This window comes from Rhinatrema bivittatum, chromosome 11, assembly GCF_901001135.1.
Source record: "Rhinatrema bivittatum chromosome 11, aRhiBiv1.1, whole genome shotgun sequence".
Classification (NCBI taxonomy): domain Eukaryota; kingdom Metazoa; phylum Chordata; class Amphibia; order Gymnophiona; family Rhinatrematidae; genus Rhinatrema; species Rhinatrema bivittatum.
Genome location: NC_042625.1, coordinates 75,289,066 through 75,301,016, shown reverse-complemented (window position 1 = coordinate 75,301,016; position 11,951 = coordinate 75,289,066). Strand labels below are relative to the sequence as shown.

General features: G+C 44.2%; 1 protein-coding gene across 5 annotated transcripts in view; it reads right to left on the bottom strand.

Annotated features, from left to right (window-relative positions):
- Positions 1 to 2,255: 2,255 nt before the first annotated feature.
- LOC115073271 (cytochrome P450 2G1-like) overlaps positions 2,256 to 11,951 on the bottom strand; it is a 29,144-nt gene continuing 19,448 nt past the window's right edge. For 4 of the 5 annotated variants that reach the window (XM_029571568.1, XM_029571570.1, XM_029571569.1 and 1 more), the window contains 3 exons: positions 6,866 to 7,053; positions 4,049 to 4,190; positions 2,256 to 2,979 (listed from right to left, as the gene is read on the bottom strand). In XM_029571568.1, coding sequence (XP_029427428.1) covers positions 2,795 to 2,979; positions 4,049 to 4,190; positions 6,866 to 7,053 — 515 coding nt within the window. In that variant the 3' untranslated portion in view covers positions 2,256 to 2,794. The remainder of the gene's footprint in view (positions 2,980 to 4,048; positions 4,191 to 6,865; positions 7,054 to 11,951) is intronic. The other variant, XM_029571572.1, reaches the window with a different exon arrangement.

The window sequence follows — 11,951 nt, the reverse complement described above, 5'->3', positions numbered from 1 at the left end:
GCCTCCAGTATTAAAATGAAGAACACCCCATCCATTTCCTCCCTCTTATGTTTTGCTTGTGCACGTGCACATACACACATAAATTGTGACTTTTAAAATCTGTGTTGCTCACGTGTGGCACACATACTAAGTTGTGTATAGGGGCATTTTTGTGCGAGCAACACTTTTAGATCGGTCCCTTAGAGAAAAAGAGAAAAATATAAGTGGAGGGGAAAAAAAAAGACAAACAAAAAAAAAATGAAAGAAGGGAAACAGAAAAAGTGAAGAGAAAAGAAACTGCAAAAGAGGAGAAAAAAGGGAGAGAGAAAAGAAAATAACAGAAAAAAGGAAAAGAGAAGAAAATGTGTAGAAAATTAGAAAAGAGAAATGAGAAAAAATAAGCATGAAGAGAAGAAAAAAATAAAAGGAGATAAAGAAAGGATAGAAAGAAAAAAGATGGAATGAGACCTGTAGAAGAAAGGGAATGAACATGGGAAGAAGTGCAGAAGGACAAAAAAAGGAGGCAGACCATGAGGTGGCGTCAATGAGGCTGTAGACTTGGCAGGGTCTGCTTTCAAATTGGAATTTGCTTCTTTCCCAGTTGTTTTTCTGTCCTGTTTTTGACCTTTGGAACAGGGCTGGCATCGCAAGAGTTGATCCAAATTTATCACAAAGACTCTTTCCAGGTCATTCAAGAAATGAAAGAGATATTGGACTTTAGTAACATTGCAGTATTCAAATATTAACATAAGAAAGATATTTTTATAAGAGCCTGCAGAGGAGCTAGAGTCTACGGGTATTGTTAACCTGTAGACTTTAGCCCAAAATGTCAACCGTTTTGAAAGTTTGCAGGTTCGCTGGATATATGCATGGATGCACATTCACGAAATTATGCCTGCTTCCAAGCAGGTGTACTTTGGTGCATGTAGATTTACACTTGGGTAGGATAACTTTCAAAATTGTTTATGTGTGCCCATGTGCGAAGCTCGAGAAATCGTCTAAGGTCTGGCAACTGAGATTTGATGCTAAAAAATGCAGAGTAATGCATTTAGGATGCACAAACCCAAGGGAAAGGTACAGTATTGAGGTGAAATTCTTCTAAGCACAAAGGAAGAGAGGGATCTGGGGGTGATTGAATCTGATGATCTTAAGGTGGCCAAACAGGTGGATAAAGCGATGGTAAAAGCCAGAAAGATGCTTGGCTGCACAGGGAAAGGAATAGTCAGCGGAAAAACGGAGGTGATGTTGCCCCTCTATAGGTCCCTGGTGAGGCCTCAGTTGGAATCCTGTGTAATGTTCTGGAGACCGCACCTTCGAAAGGATATAAATAGGATGGAGCCAGTCCAGAGGGCGGCTACTAAAATGGTCTGTGATCTTCATTCTAAAGCATATGGGGAGAGACCTAAAGATCTAAACATGTATTTTTTCACATATATGTTTATGAAATAGATAGGAAAAGTATGTGCTTTCAATGCCCTGCAGGTATTCGCATGTAACCAAACATGGGGGGTAGACATATGCATTTTAAAAAAAATATTTGTTCTGTCCCCAGCAGTGGGTACATGTTTGTATCTGTATACATACTGTAGTTTAACTGTGTTTAGTGCAGTCCCTCCTTCTGAGGACTCTTAGTGCTGAAACACTGTTTGTAACCCATGATAAAAATCTGTGAGCCTTTGCCTTTAAGAAGAGCCTTTGCCCTTAAGAGGCCCCCTCCCTCCTCCACTTCCTCTCACCATTGGGAGAGCTTGAATGCCCCTCAATCTAACTTGAGTCTTCCTAGGTGCCTTATAGGTTCAAAGGACTGCCCTTCATGCTCCCCCTGTGTTACATGGTTCTCAGGCTCGCTGCCATTGGACCCTGTCCCCTGCTTCCTGCTTGTGGGGGCGTTTTCCTTTAGCAGCTCTCCACGGGAGTTCAGTTTACTCTATGCGTGCTTCTGAGCCAGCAGCGCTCTGTAATACCCTGTGAAACAATCGGGCTTTTTACCTTCTCTCTTACTGCCTTCGTCTGAAGATTAAATCAGCCTCATATCCCTCATGCATCCTACCTCTACCATAAACTAACGCCTGCAACACAAGAGACCTCCTTCTCCCTCCTGCTATCCTATCTCCAGTACCAAAGATCCTTGCTTTGGGGCTTGCATTTGAATTGCAACTATCGTAAGTACGATTTACCTGTACAATAAATAATTTCAAACTTACAGAATCTTTGTCTTGAGGACTGACTGAAGAGAAAGTTTAGCTGCCTGAATAGGAAAAAGCACGGATGTTTACCTGATTCAGAACAATATTTATTTATCGAATTTTTCATAATTCTACAAAGGAAATGCACCTTGCATAAGAAACACTTGGTAATTGATACAAAGGTCTCAGAATAAACATATCATGGAAACATTTTTCAGTACCAAATCTAAAAACAAGAAACAAAGGAAGGGAAGTGGCAACAGGAGGGAGAAGAAGGCAACATATTAAAGAAACTTCTTATAGCCTGCACTCTGCTTAAATACATAAATTCCCTCACTGACTCAGATGGGAACAGAAGGGGCTACAAGTCTTTTGGAGTCCAAAAAAGACTGAAATTGATCCAGAGCAAAAAAATACATAACAATCATTATTAAACGTAATAACACAGTTGCAAGGATATCTTAACGTCAAAGTTCTGTCTTAAAGGAAGAAAGGCTTTACATCTTTCCTGCGTATTTTATAATCTGCGTGTACCTGACATGCTCAGGTTATAAAATCCTGTAGCAGGCTGTGGGAGTGAGGACAGGCTGTCGTCGGGGTGGGATGTAGTGACGGGGACCCGTCGCGTCTCATCGGGGGAGGAGGGAGAACTGATAGGGGGGCACCACAAGCCCGATGCCGTTGCTTATCTTGACCTCCAAGTCGATGTCCTTGGGATCTCTGGTGGGTTTCAGGGTGAAGCTCTGCAGAATGCTAACGAAGAACAGGAAGAGCTCCATGCGGGCCAGCCCCTCCCCCAAGCAGTTCCTTTTCCCTGGGGAAGGCAAGGGAGAGATTCAGAGACTTCTCATGTGCTGCCATGTTAAAGGAGGCGCAATTTCATTGCAGGCTGTGAAATAATAGGTCAGCCCGTTGTGCTCTGCACATGGAGGGCCAATTTTTTAACTTGTACAAAGCGCTTAAAGGGGATGGTCCTAATATTTGCCCCTCCCCCTCCCCCCAGTAATTGTGTTCCATGGAGAGGTTGTTGGCCACTCCTTATACGAAGGAGGTCCGATTGTGTGCAACCTGGCAGCGGGATTTTTCTGTTGCAGGTCCGGCTATCTGGAATTTACCACTGCCGGAGATGCGGTACATCTCAAATTACTGGATATTCAGGAAGCAACTTGAGGCCTATTATTTTGCTCCACCTTTTAATATTTAGGTATAAACCGATGTATTTTAGGTTAGTTACAAGCTTAATTGGGATTTTAATGTTTCGGCTGTGTCTTGTATGACTTGCTAATGTTTTTTTGACTGAGACTGTGATCTGTGTTGAATTGCTTGTCCAGGATAGGGCATAATATAAACATTTTAAAATAAATTTGTCAGGCTGAAAGAAAAACTAAAGACTATTTAAAAATAAATAAATAAATAAAAGGCTTTTTGTTGACAATTAACAAAAACACTGATCGAACTTGATTAGTTGCTGACTTTAAAAAGGCTAAAGCCTGCAAGTGCTTGTGAAACAGTGAAAGTGAGCTCTTCCGTTCCATGCCTGCTGTTTTTGAATGCCATCGGTTTTCCTGTTGCATCGTGCTTTGATGGCGCAATTTTTATCTCCAGAACTAAAATAGGACTTTAGGTGCACTGGTGCGGGCCAGAGTAGTTATGTATTTATATTTTATTATGGAACTTATTTTCTGTTTCATCCAATTAAATTTAGCAGTGTGGATAACAAATTAACATTCATAAAATATCAACACATAACCTCCTGTTAACAGAGCAGCCCGTAGGTCAAAACATGCAAAGGAAGGGAAGGTCAGCATCCTTGGAGGATAGGAGAAGGAGGGGGTGGGGGGAGGGCTCCCTGCGGAGGAAAGCTCCACGTGCACGAGGCGTACCTATGGAAAATGGGACGAAGGCCTCGCTCTTCCTGAAGCAACCTCTCTCGTCCAGGAAATGCGCAGGGTTGAAGGTTTCGGGACGTTCAAACAGCGTGGGGTCATTCAGAACCGTGGTCAGCAGGAAAAAGACTGTGGTGCCCTGAAAAACAGCAACGCAGGAGCTGAACCATCGGTGGGACAGGGGGGTGCCAGCAGCGCCCAGAGCCTTCAGTCCAGCTGCCTTGTGCCCCAATAAGGAGTGGAGCATTTCCAGGCCAGCACTGAATCCTTATCTCTTGATACGGTCGGGTATCGCAATGCAGAATGTCCTTAGATGACCATCATGCAGGTCTGCAGTGTGGTATTCAAAACTTCACTATTTCCCACTGCCAGTCCCGCAGTGCCGGGGAAAATTATTATGACAAAAATAAATAAATGGTAAGCCAGTGTCTGAGGATTAAAATCACGAACCATCAATGTCATCAGAGCAACCTACTATTATATGCAGTGGAAACTGCCGTTACATAAATTGTTGGGTTTTGAATATTTAATGGTAAAAAATATTCTGGTCAAAAGAAATATAATACTTTTTTAGATATATGGCATGCTTAATATTAGTGCCTTACCTGTACAAGCAAGAGGTCTATTGTTCAGCCAATAAATATTGTGGTATATTAAGAGAAAATCATCCCTAAACATAGTTCGTGATATGTTTGGAAAGTAAAAGTGTGAATATTTATCCCCTGGAATCTTCTGAAATCAAAGAATAGCAATGCTGTGATATTTTGTAATTATGTCACATAGCGAGGGAGAGAAGAGGAGGAGCTTGGGGAGAAAACTTAGAAAATGTAAATGTATTGGTTCATGTTGGATTTTATTGCTGTGGGTCAAACAAACACATTTTGGATTTGAATCGCAAACCTACGCCAACTACAGTGGTGTGCAAAAATGTAGACATCCCTGGTCGAATTGTAAGCTGCAGCGAATTCCCAAATGAACAGAAGCTGACACAACCTCTGCATGGTGCTAAGTTAAAAAAAAAAACAACCAGATTGTCCAAACTGTGCCAAAACAAAACCTTGATAAACCGAAAACGGTTTTGGAACATATCGTAGAAACCCATGTCCCACAGGCAGTGAAGAAATTAAAGCTGCAAAGAGGCTGGATAGTTCAGCAAGACAATGATCTGAAACATACCTTACAATCAAGCATGAATTACTTACAGGAAAGAAAGATAAAGGTTTTAGAACGGCCCCCGACTTGAATATTATTGAGAAAAAGGCCTCAGAATATATCTGAGTGAGCCGAGTCCTGTAAGGAAGAGGGGGAAAAATTCCAAAGGCAAAAATAGAAAGATAACTTAGCTGGGTACAGGAAATGTTTGCAAGGAGATGTTACAGTGCCTGAAAGGGCGTCCGAACCTTTGCACATGCCATATTCACTTTTTTTTAACTATTACTTTCAATTTCTAAAAATCAGCAAATAGTAACTTTGCATTAAAAACTGCAGAAAGGCATCAGGCCTGATATTCAGAGCGTGTTCAATGCTATTTAGCCAGATAAATGGGACTTGGGCAGCTAAGTAGCAGCTGCTGAATATGCACCTACGGTCAGCGGCCACTGCTTAGCCGTATAAGACCCTTATATGGCTAAATGTTACACGCATAAAAAAGTAGGCATGCACTGGGCGGATCGGGGATGGAGCGAGTTAGCCGAATAACTTATACGCCATGCCACTGAATATACATCATAACTTAGCCAGATAAGTTCTAACCAGCTGAGGGGGTCATTTATCAAAATGCGACAAGCCTTTAACACATGCGAAAACGCCTTATCGCATGCGAAAAGCCCCGTTAATGCATGCGATAGGCCCGTACCGCATGCGAAAACATGTTTAACGCACGCGATAGCACCATATCGTATGGTGCGATGCAAATTCAAAAAATAGGAGGAGTTAGGGGCGGAGAGTGGGCTGGGTTAGCCTGTCTGCAAAGAGCTATCGCACAGCCGTAACGCCGATTCTAACTACTCCTCTTTGGATTGCGCTAGGCTGTGCGATGTCTCCCGTATGTCCTATTTCAGGTGGGGTCCATCAAGCTAGGTTGAGAGAACCTTGCCCAAATCTCATTTTGGAGTGAGTTTCCTCACTCCAAAGGTCATCAAATCTTCATGAGACCACTGTTCTGTTCGTAGGTGTCACGTAGAATGTCAAAGTGGCCCCTAACCCCCTACACTCTTACCTAAACCCCACCTCGAGTTACTAGGTGGGCCTACCATAGGGATACAAATACCTACCTATGGGCTATGATATTATGGCCAGTCTCAGTCTCAGTCTCTCTCTCTCTCTCTCTCTCTCTCTCTCTCTCTCTCTCTCTCGTTCGTCCCCCAGTGGTTGAATGTAGGAAATACAACAGATCTGGTACTTATTGCAGAATCTGAAAATGGTATCGCAATTTGCACTAACTTAGCTCTTCACACAGGTAATTAGCAATAAATGCTATATTAGCATAAAACACGCCCCTTTTCTATCACATGCGGTACTTACCGCATTTTGATAAATCCAGGCCTAAGTTACTTACACAGCTAGCTTTGAATATCTACCCTACCATGTTTAACCTTGTTTCATGTGTCAGTTTCTGTTCACATAGAGATTCATTAAAACATACAATTTGACCAGAGTGATAAAATTTTTGCAATCTATCTCTGATTGCAACTGTAAAAATAATCCCTTGCCACTCTGGCAGATCCCCCTCACTCCCTCCCCTGCCACACGTGAGACCACTAGATTGCCAAGGAGAATGGTGGGTGTCTCTAAGACCACACTGGTAAGAGTTACCTTGGGAATAATGTAGCCCCTAAAATTGGTGTCCACAATTGTAGCACGCGGGAGCCCCATTGGGTTGACATCAGTAAATCGCTGTATCTCGTGGATTACAGCTTCCGTGTATGGCATCCTTTTTCGATCCTCCATGCAAGGTAAACGCTCTCGGCCGATGACTAGGTCAAGTTCTGTGTGGATTTTTTCTGTTACAGAAACAAATGATGAGAGTGAAAAACAGATGAATTTAATAATGGACTTGCCATACTTAGTTTGCTGAGGAGTCTGTGATAATATAGGGGCCAGAGATACGAGGCCTTTTCAGTAGACATCTCCTTCACAGCATGACTGCATATGTCAAGAAATATGCCCAAATATAAAAGGAATGATGCAGAGACGAGTATGAGAACTATTTCCAGCAACTGAAATAATAAAGACAAAGAAAGAAAAAGATCAGGGGGAAAACTGCAGGTAATAGAAAACCTCTGCAAAAAGGTGTATTATCTGATTCTTTGAAATGCGCTTCTATCAAACCCACTCTTTAGGTCAACAACTTCGTAAGTTACAGACCTAACTCCTCACTGCTCTTTCTGTCTAAAATAATTGAGAATGTTGACCAGCATCAACTCACAGATTATTTAGAAGAACATCACATCCTTTTTCCAAACCAATTTGGTTTCAGGAAAAACCATAGCACTGAAACTATACTATTCACTGAGAACAAGCAAGATGTTAGTCCTCACACATGGGTGACATCATCCAATGGAGCCCGGCACAAAAAACATATGTCAAAGTTTCTAGAACTTTGATTTCGCCTCTCTGAGCATGCTCCAGCATGCAATATATCACATGTCCATGAGGAGTCCTTTCAGTCTCTTCTTTTCCGCGAAGCCCGGTATCTTGCGGCAAAGTTCAATCTCTCCACTTTTTTCCCTCAGAGTAGTTTTTTCTTGTATTTTTGCATGAAATTGCATCATAGGATCATATTGTTAACATGGGGTCCTCCCGATTCTCACTCTTATCATCTTAGACAGGTTTTTCAACGTTTTTGTTAAATTTCCTTTTGTTGTCAATCCCTCAGGGCAGTGGTGCATGTTGCAGAAGTGGACCCTTGGGCTGAGGGGGAGTTGACGCAACCTGCAAGGAGGAGCCCTGCAGGTCCCCACATTTGGCAGGCGGAGCTGGCTGAAGCAGAGGCCCAACAGGAGCTTCACCAACACCAGCCCTCGATCCCTTTAGGTTGAGCCCTCGCCAGCTTGACTTAGGCACAGGCCTCTGTTGAGGTGAAGATCCATTGTGTAGAAGAGGTTGTGGCCAACACAGTAAGAGAAGATAGAGTCAGGTCAAGCAGTGGTCTGGGCAGGTGGCAAGCAATCGGAGTCAGGTTCAGGCTGTAGTCAGAGATGGGCAGAGTACACTCAGGGTCGAAGTCCATGCAGAGGTTCAGGCCAGGTGGAGATCAGTCAATAATGATAAGCAGCAGAAGCTGGAGGCAGGCGGAGATCAAACGGTGTCAAGTTCAAGCTGGGGTCAAAAGCTAGAAGTCCAAACCGAGGAGAAGGAACAATGAAGGACGAGGAGCACAGGAACAAGGGGAGGCAGATGAGGAGCACTGACCAGGAAGTCGAGGACTCAGGATGATGATGCAGAAGATCAGGAACACAGCAGGAACCAGAACAGACATCAGGGTGAAGAACACTGAGGCAAAGCACTACTCCAAAGAGGCAACCATTGCCCAGGCAGGGTGTGCAGGGGGAGAGAGCCTTAAATAGAAAGAGAGCCCTGATGTCATCAGCGGGTGCCATTAGGAAGTTCCCACTGCGGGCCCTTTAAGTTGCAAGAAATTGGGTGCACATGTGTCTAAGGCAGCCCAGCGTCAGCAGCCATTCAGGGGCCTACCCCAGTGTTGGAAGCAACTGCTGAGGGCACGGGATTGAAGGTATGAGTGGGGGTCTGTGGATCCGTGGACCGCAGAACACAACAGTGCGCTTGATGCATGCCAGCCATCAATGACCGCCGTCACTGATTTTGACATCATGTCCCTTTTCTTTCGCAATGCCATGTCCTCAACAAATTTTAAGCGATGCCCTTGGTGCACAAGGACTATATCTATCATGGATCTCCATGACAGATGTGTTCTCTGCCTGGGGGCATCGCATGACATCTGGAGTTGCAGCAAGTGCACCCAGATGGCCCCCAAAAGGATGCTGGGCCCGAATAGTCAAGATGAGCCTACTTTTCAGGCCAAGAAGATCAATCCATCGACATCAGGGGCATCAAATTCAAGGAGCCATTGGTTCTGAAGCCGCACAAATGGCCACTGAGCCAGGAACACTGGAAGTGGATTGTCACTCATCTCCTCCAGATCGAAGACATTGGGTTCATCATCTTTGGCCTCATCACTGGGGAAGGAATGAGTCAAGCTTTGAGGGAAGCAGAAGAAACATCAGCATTGGTCCTCATTGACGTACGGTGCCAGGCATGGGGATGCACCAGCTGTGATGCCCCCAAAGTGACCGCATGGTGAGGATCATCAGTCCTCCACAGTACCCAGGGTTTCATTGCAGCCTCCACTGGTTCCGATGACCACCAATGATCATCCTCTCGGTTCTGAAGAGGATGAGGTCTCATCTCTTGGATCCCAATCAATCTTGATGTCAGCGATCTTTAAGGAGGAGCTGGAGAAGTCCTTTCAGCAGGCCGTGGAGAAGGCAATATGGGGCATCGGTGTTGGCACTCCAATGGCACTGGCCCTCCTTGAGCTGCTGCTCAAATCTCTGCATACACTCATCAGAGTGATATTGACACTATCACCAATGTCAGTGCACGGAATGGGATTGATGCTCTATGGGGCATTGAAACCATCACAGACTGACCCAGTGGCCATTTCCGGTTCCTGGGAGTAGGAAGCTCCCTGGAGACAGGGATGATCACGGGGTCCAGGTCTCCATGGTCAGTCAAATCAGTTCCCATACTGCTGGCCAAGGACTGCGCCTCATGCCCCATCCCCTGTCTATGACAATGAGGATGAGGGCCCTTATAACTCCTGGAGGGAAGGCCTCTCAGGTGTCAGATCTCAACATATTAGATGGCCTCCCCTCCGACCCATCTCCTCCCGACAGAGGAAAGAAATCTCCTCCTCCAGAAAACCTCTCCTTCTCGAGCTTTGGGCGGTTGATGGCCGAGGCCATCCCCTTTAATTTACAGACAGAGGAGGATATCCAGCACAAAATGGAGCTGATGATGAGGATGTGGTAAGACCCTCTCCCAGTGCCTCCTGTGAATAGGAAGGTATGCGTGATATATCTTGTCCAGAAGGCTCCCAGATTTGAAAAGCAACAGCTGCTACACCAATTTGTAGTGGTTGAATCCACTCTCAAGAAGGTCAAGCACACTCAGACCTATTCCTTGGCACCCCCAGGGAAGGATCAGAGGGCCATGGATGCTCTTGGGAGGAAAGTGTTTCAGGGTGCTATGCTTACTGCTCGCATAGCAGCCTTCCAGTTCTTCATGGGCAGGACATCCTGAAGCAGGTGCAGGACATAGCTGAACAGCTGTCTCAAGAGCAAAAGGACAACCTCCAGTCGCTGATGCACAAGGGTCTGGAGTATAGTAAACATGGGGTTCGGTCGACCTTCAATGTTTTTGGGATGGTATTGAGGGTCTCTGCCACAGGGTTTGGCACCTGCAGACTCTCCTGGCTGAGAGCCTCGGATCTCCGTCAGGTGGTGCAAGAACGATTCACTGACGGGCCGTACATAGGAGAAAATCTCTTCAGAGATAAGGTGAAGGATGCAGTGGCCCAAATTCGTGACCATCATGCGACACTCCAACAGCTCTCTACAAGTACTCAAGGCCCTACATTGGGGCCAGGGTTTCCTGATAGTGAAGAGTTTGTTGAAGCTCAAGGAGGACAAGGGGGCTATGAACCTCATAGTTCCACAATTGGCCAAGGCAGATTTGGTTTCCACTCCTTTAGGACTTGTGCATCTGGAAACTGATCAGACTGGGGACTTCCCCAGATCTCATCAGATTCAAGATTAGGGCTTGTTGCGACATCCCAACCTTCACTGTTACCAATACAATTCCAAATCCAATATAAAATATTGACATTAGTCCATAAAATCATTGCCAATAAGAATTTGGAATGGATAGGAAGAGCTCTACATTTGTCTTTGTTGATTCTGACTTGGTTGTGTATTTATTGCTATGTTTCTTTTTTATGTACATCGCCCAGGATATGGGCGATTAATAAATTCAAATAACAGATAAAGATAAAAAGGTATGTCTCTCAGAGAACTGTTAGATTTTTCCAACAAGGGACTTTTAAATGTTCCTTCCTTACATTGTACCCATCTCAGTGAGGTTCGTGATAGAGCCATCTTGGTGGCTGGCCTAGACTCTGGAATACTATTCCTGAAGTACTATGTGCGTCTACTGATTTCAAATTTTTAAAAAAAGAATCGAAAACCTGGCTGTTTAATTTAGCCTATGACATGAAATAAATCAATGCTTATGAGAATTGTCAAGTTTATTTGATACCATGGCCTTATACTAACGTCTAATACTGTGATTTTGTAATACTGTATGTCACACTAACTGCTGTGACCACATCCTCTGGCAATGAATTCCAGAGCTTAACTATGCGCTGAGTGATAAAGAATTTTCTTCAATTTGTTTTAAATGAGCTATTTGCTAACTTCATGGAATGCCCCCTATTCCTTCTATTATTTGAGAGAGTAAATAACCGATTTACATTAACTTTTTCAAGTCCTTTCATGATTTTGTAGACCACTATCATATCCCTGCAGAATTTTATTTTTTACCATGCAGAATATATGATGATCTACTTAGTGTCCACTCCTGGTCTTTTAATCTGCTTTCACATGGTTCTGAGTACAGCTGAGCCTTGCAGTGCCCATATTCCCAAACAGGTGTTCCAACTGTCCCTGAGAAGCGCCAGAATTCAAGCACAGCATAGCACAAATTTACTGACAGCCACACAGAGACAGATTAAGGAAGTGAGCACTGTACAGGGGCATTGGAAGGATTGTTGGAACAATAATAGGAAGGGGTGCCAGAGGACAGAATGAGCACGGTATGG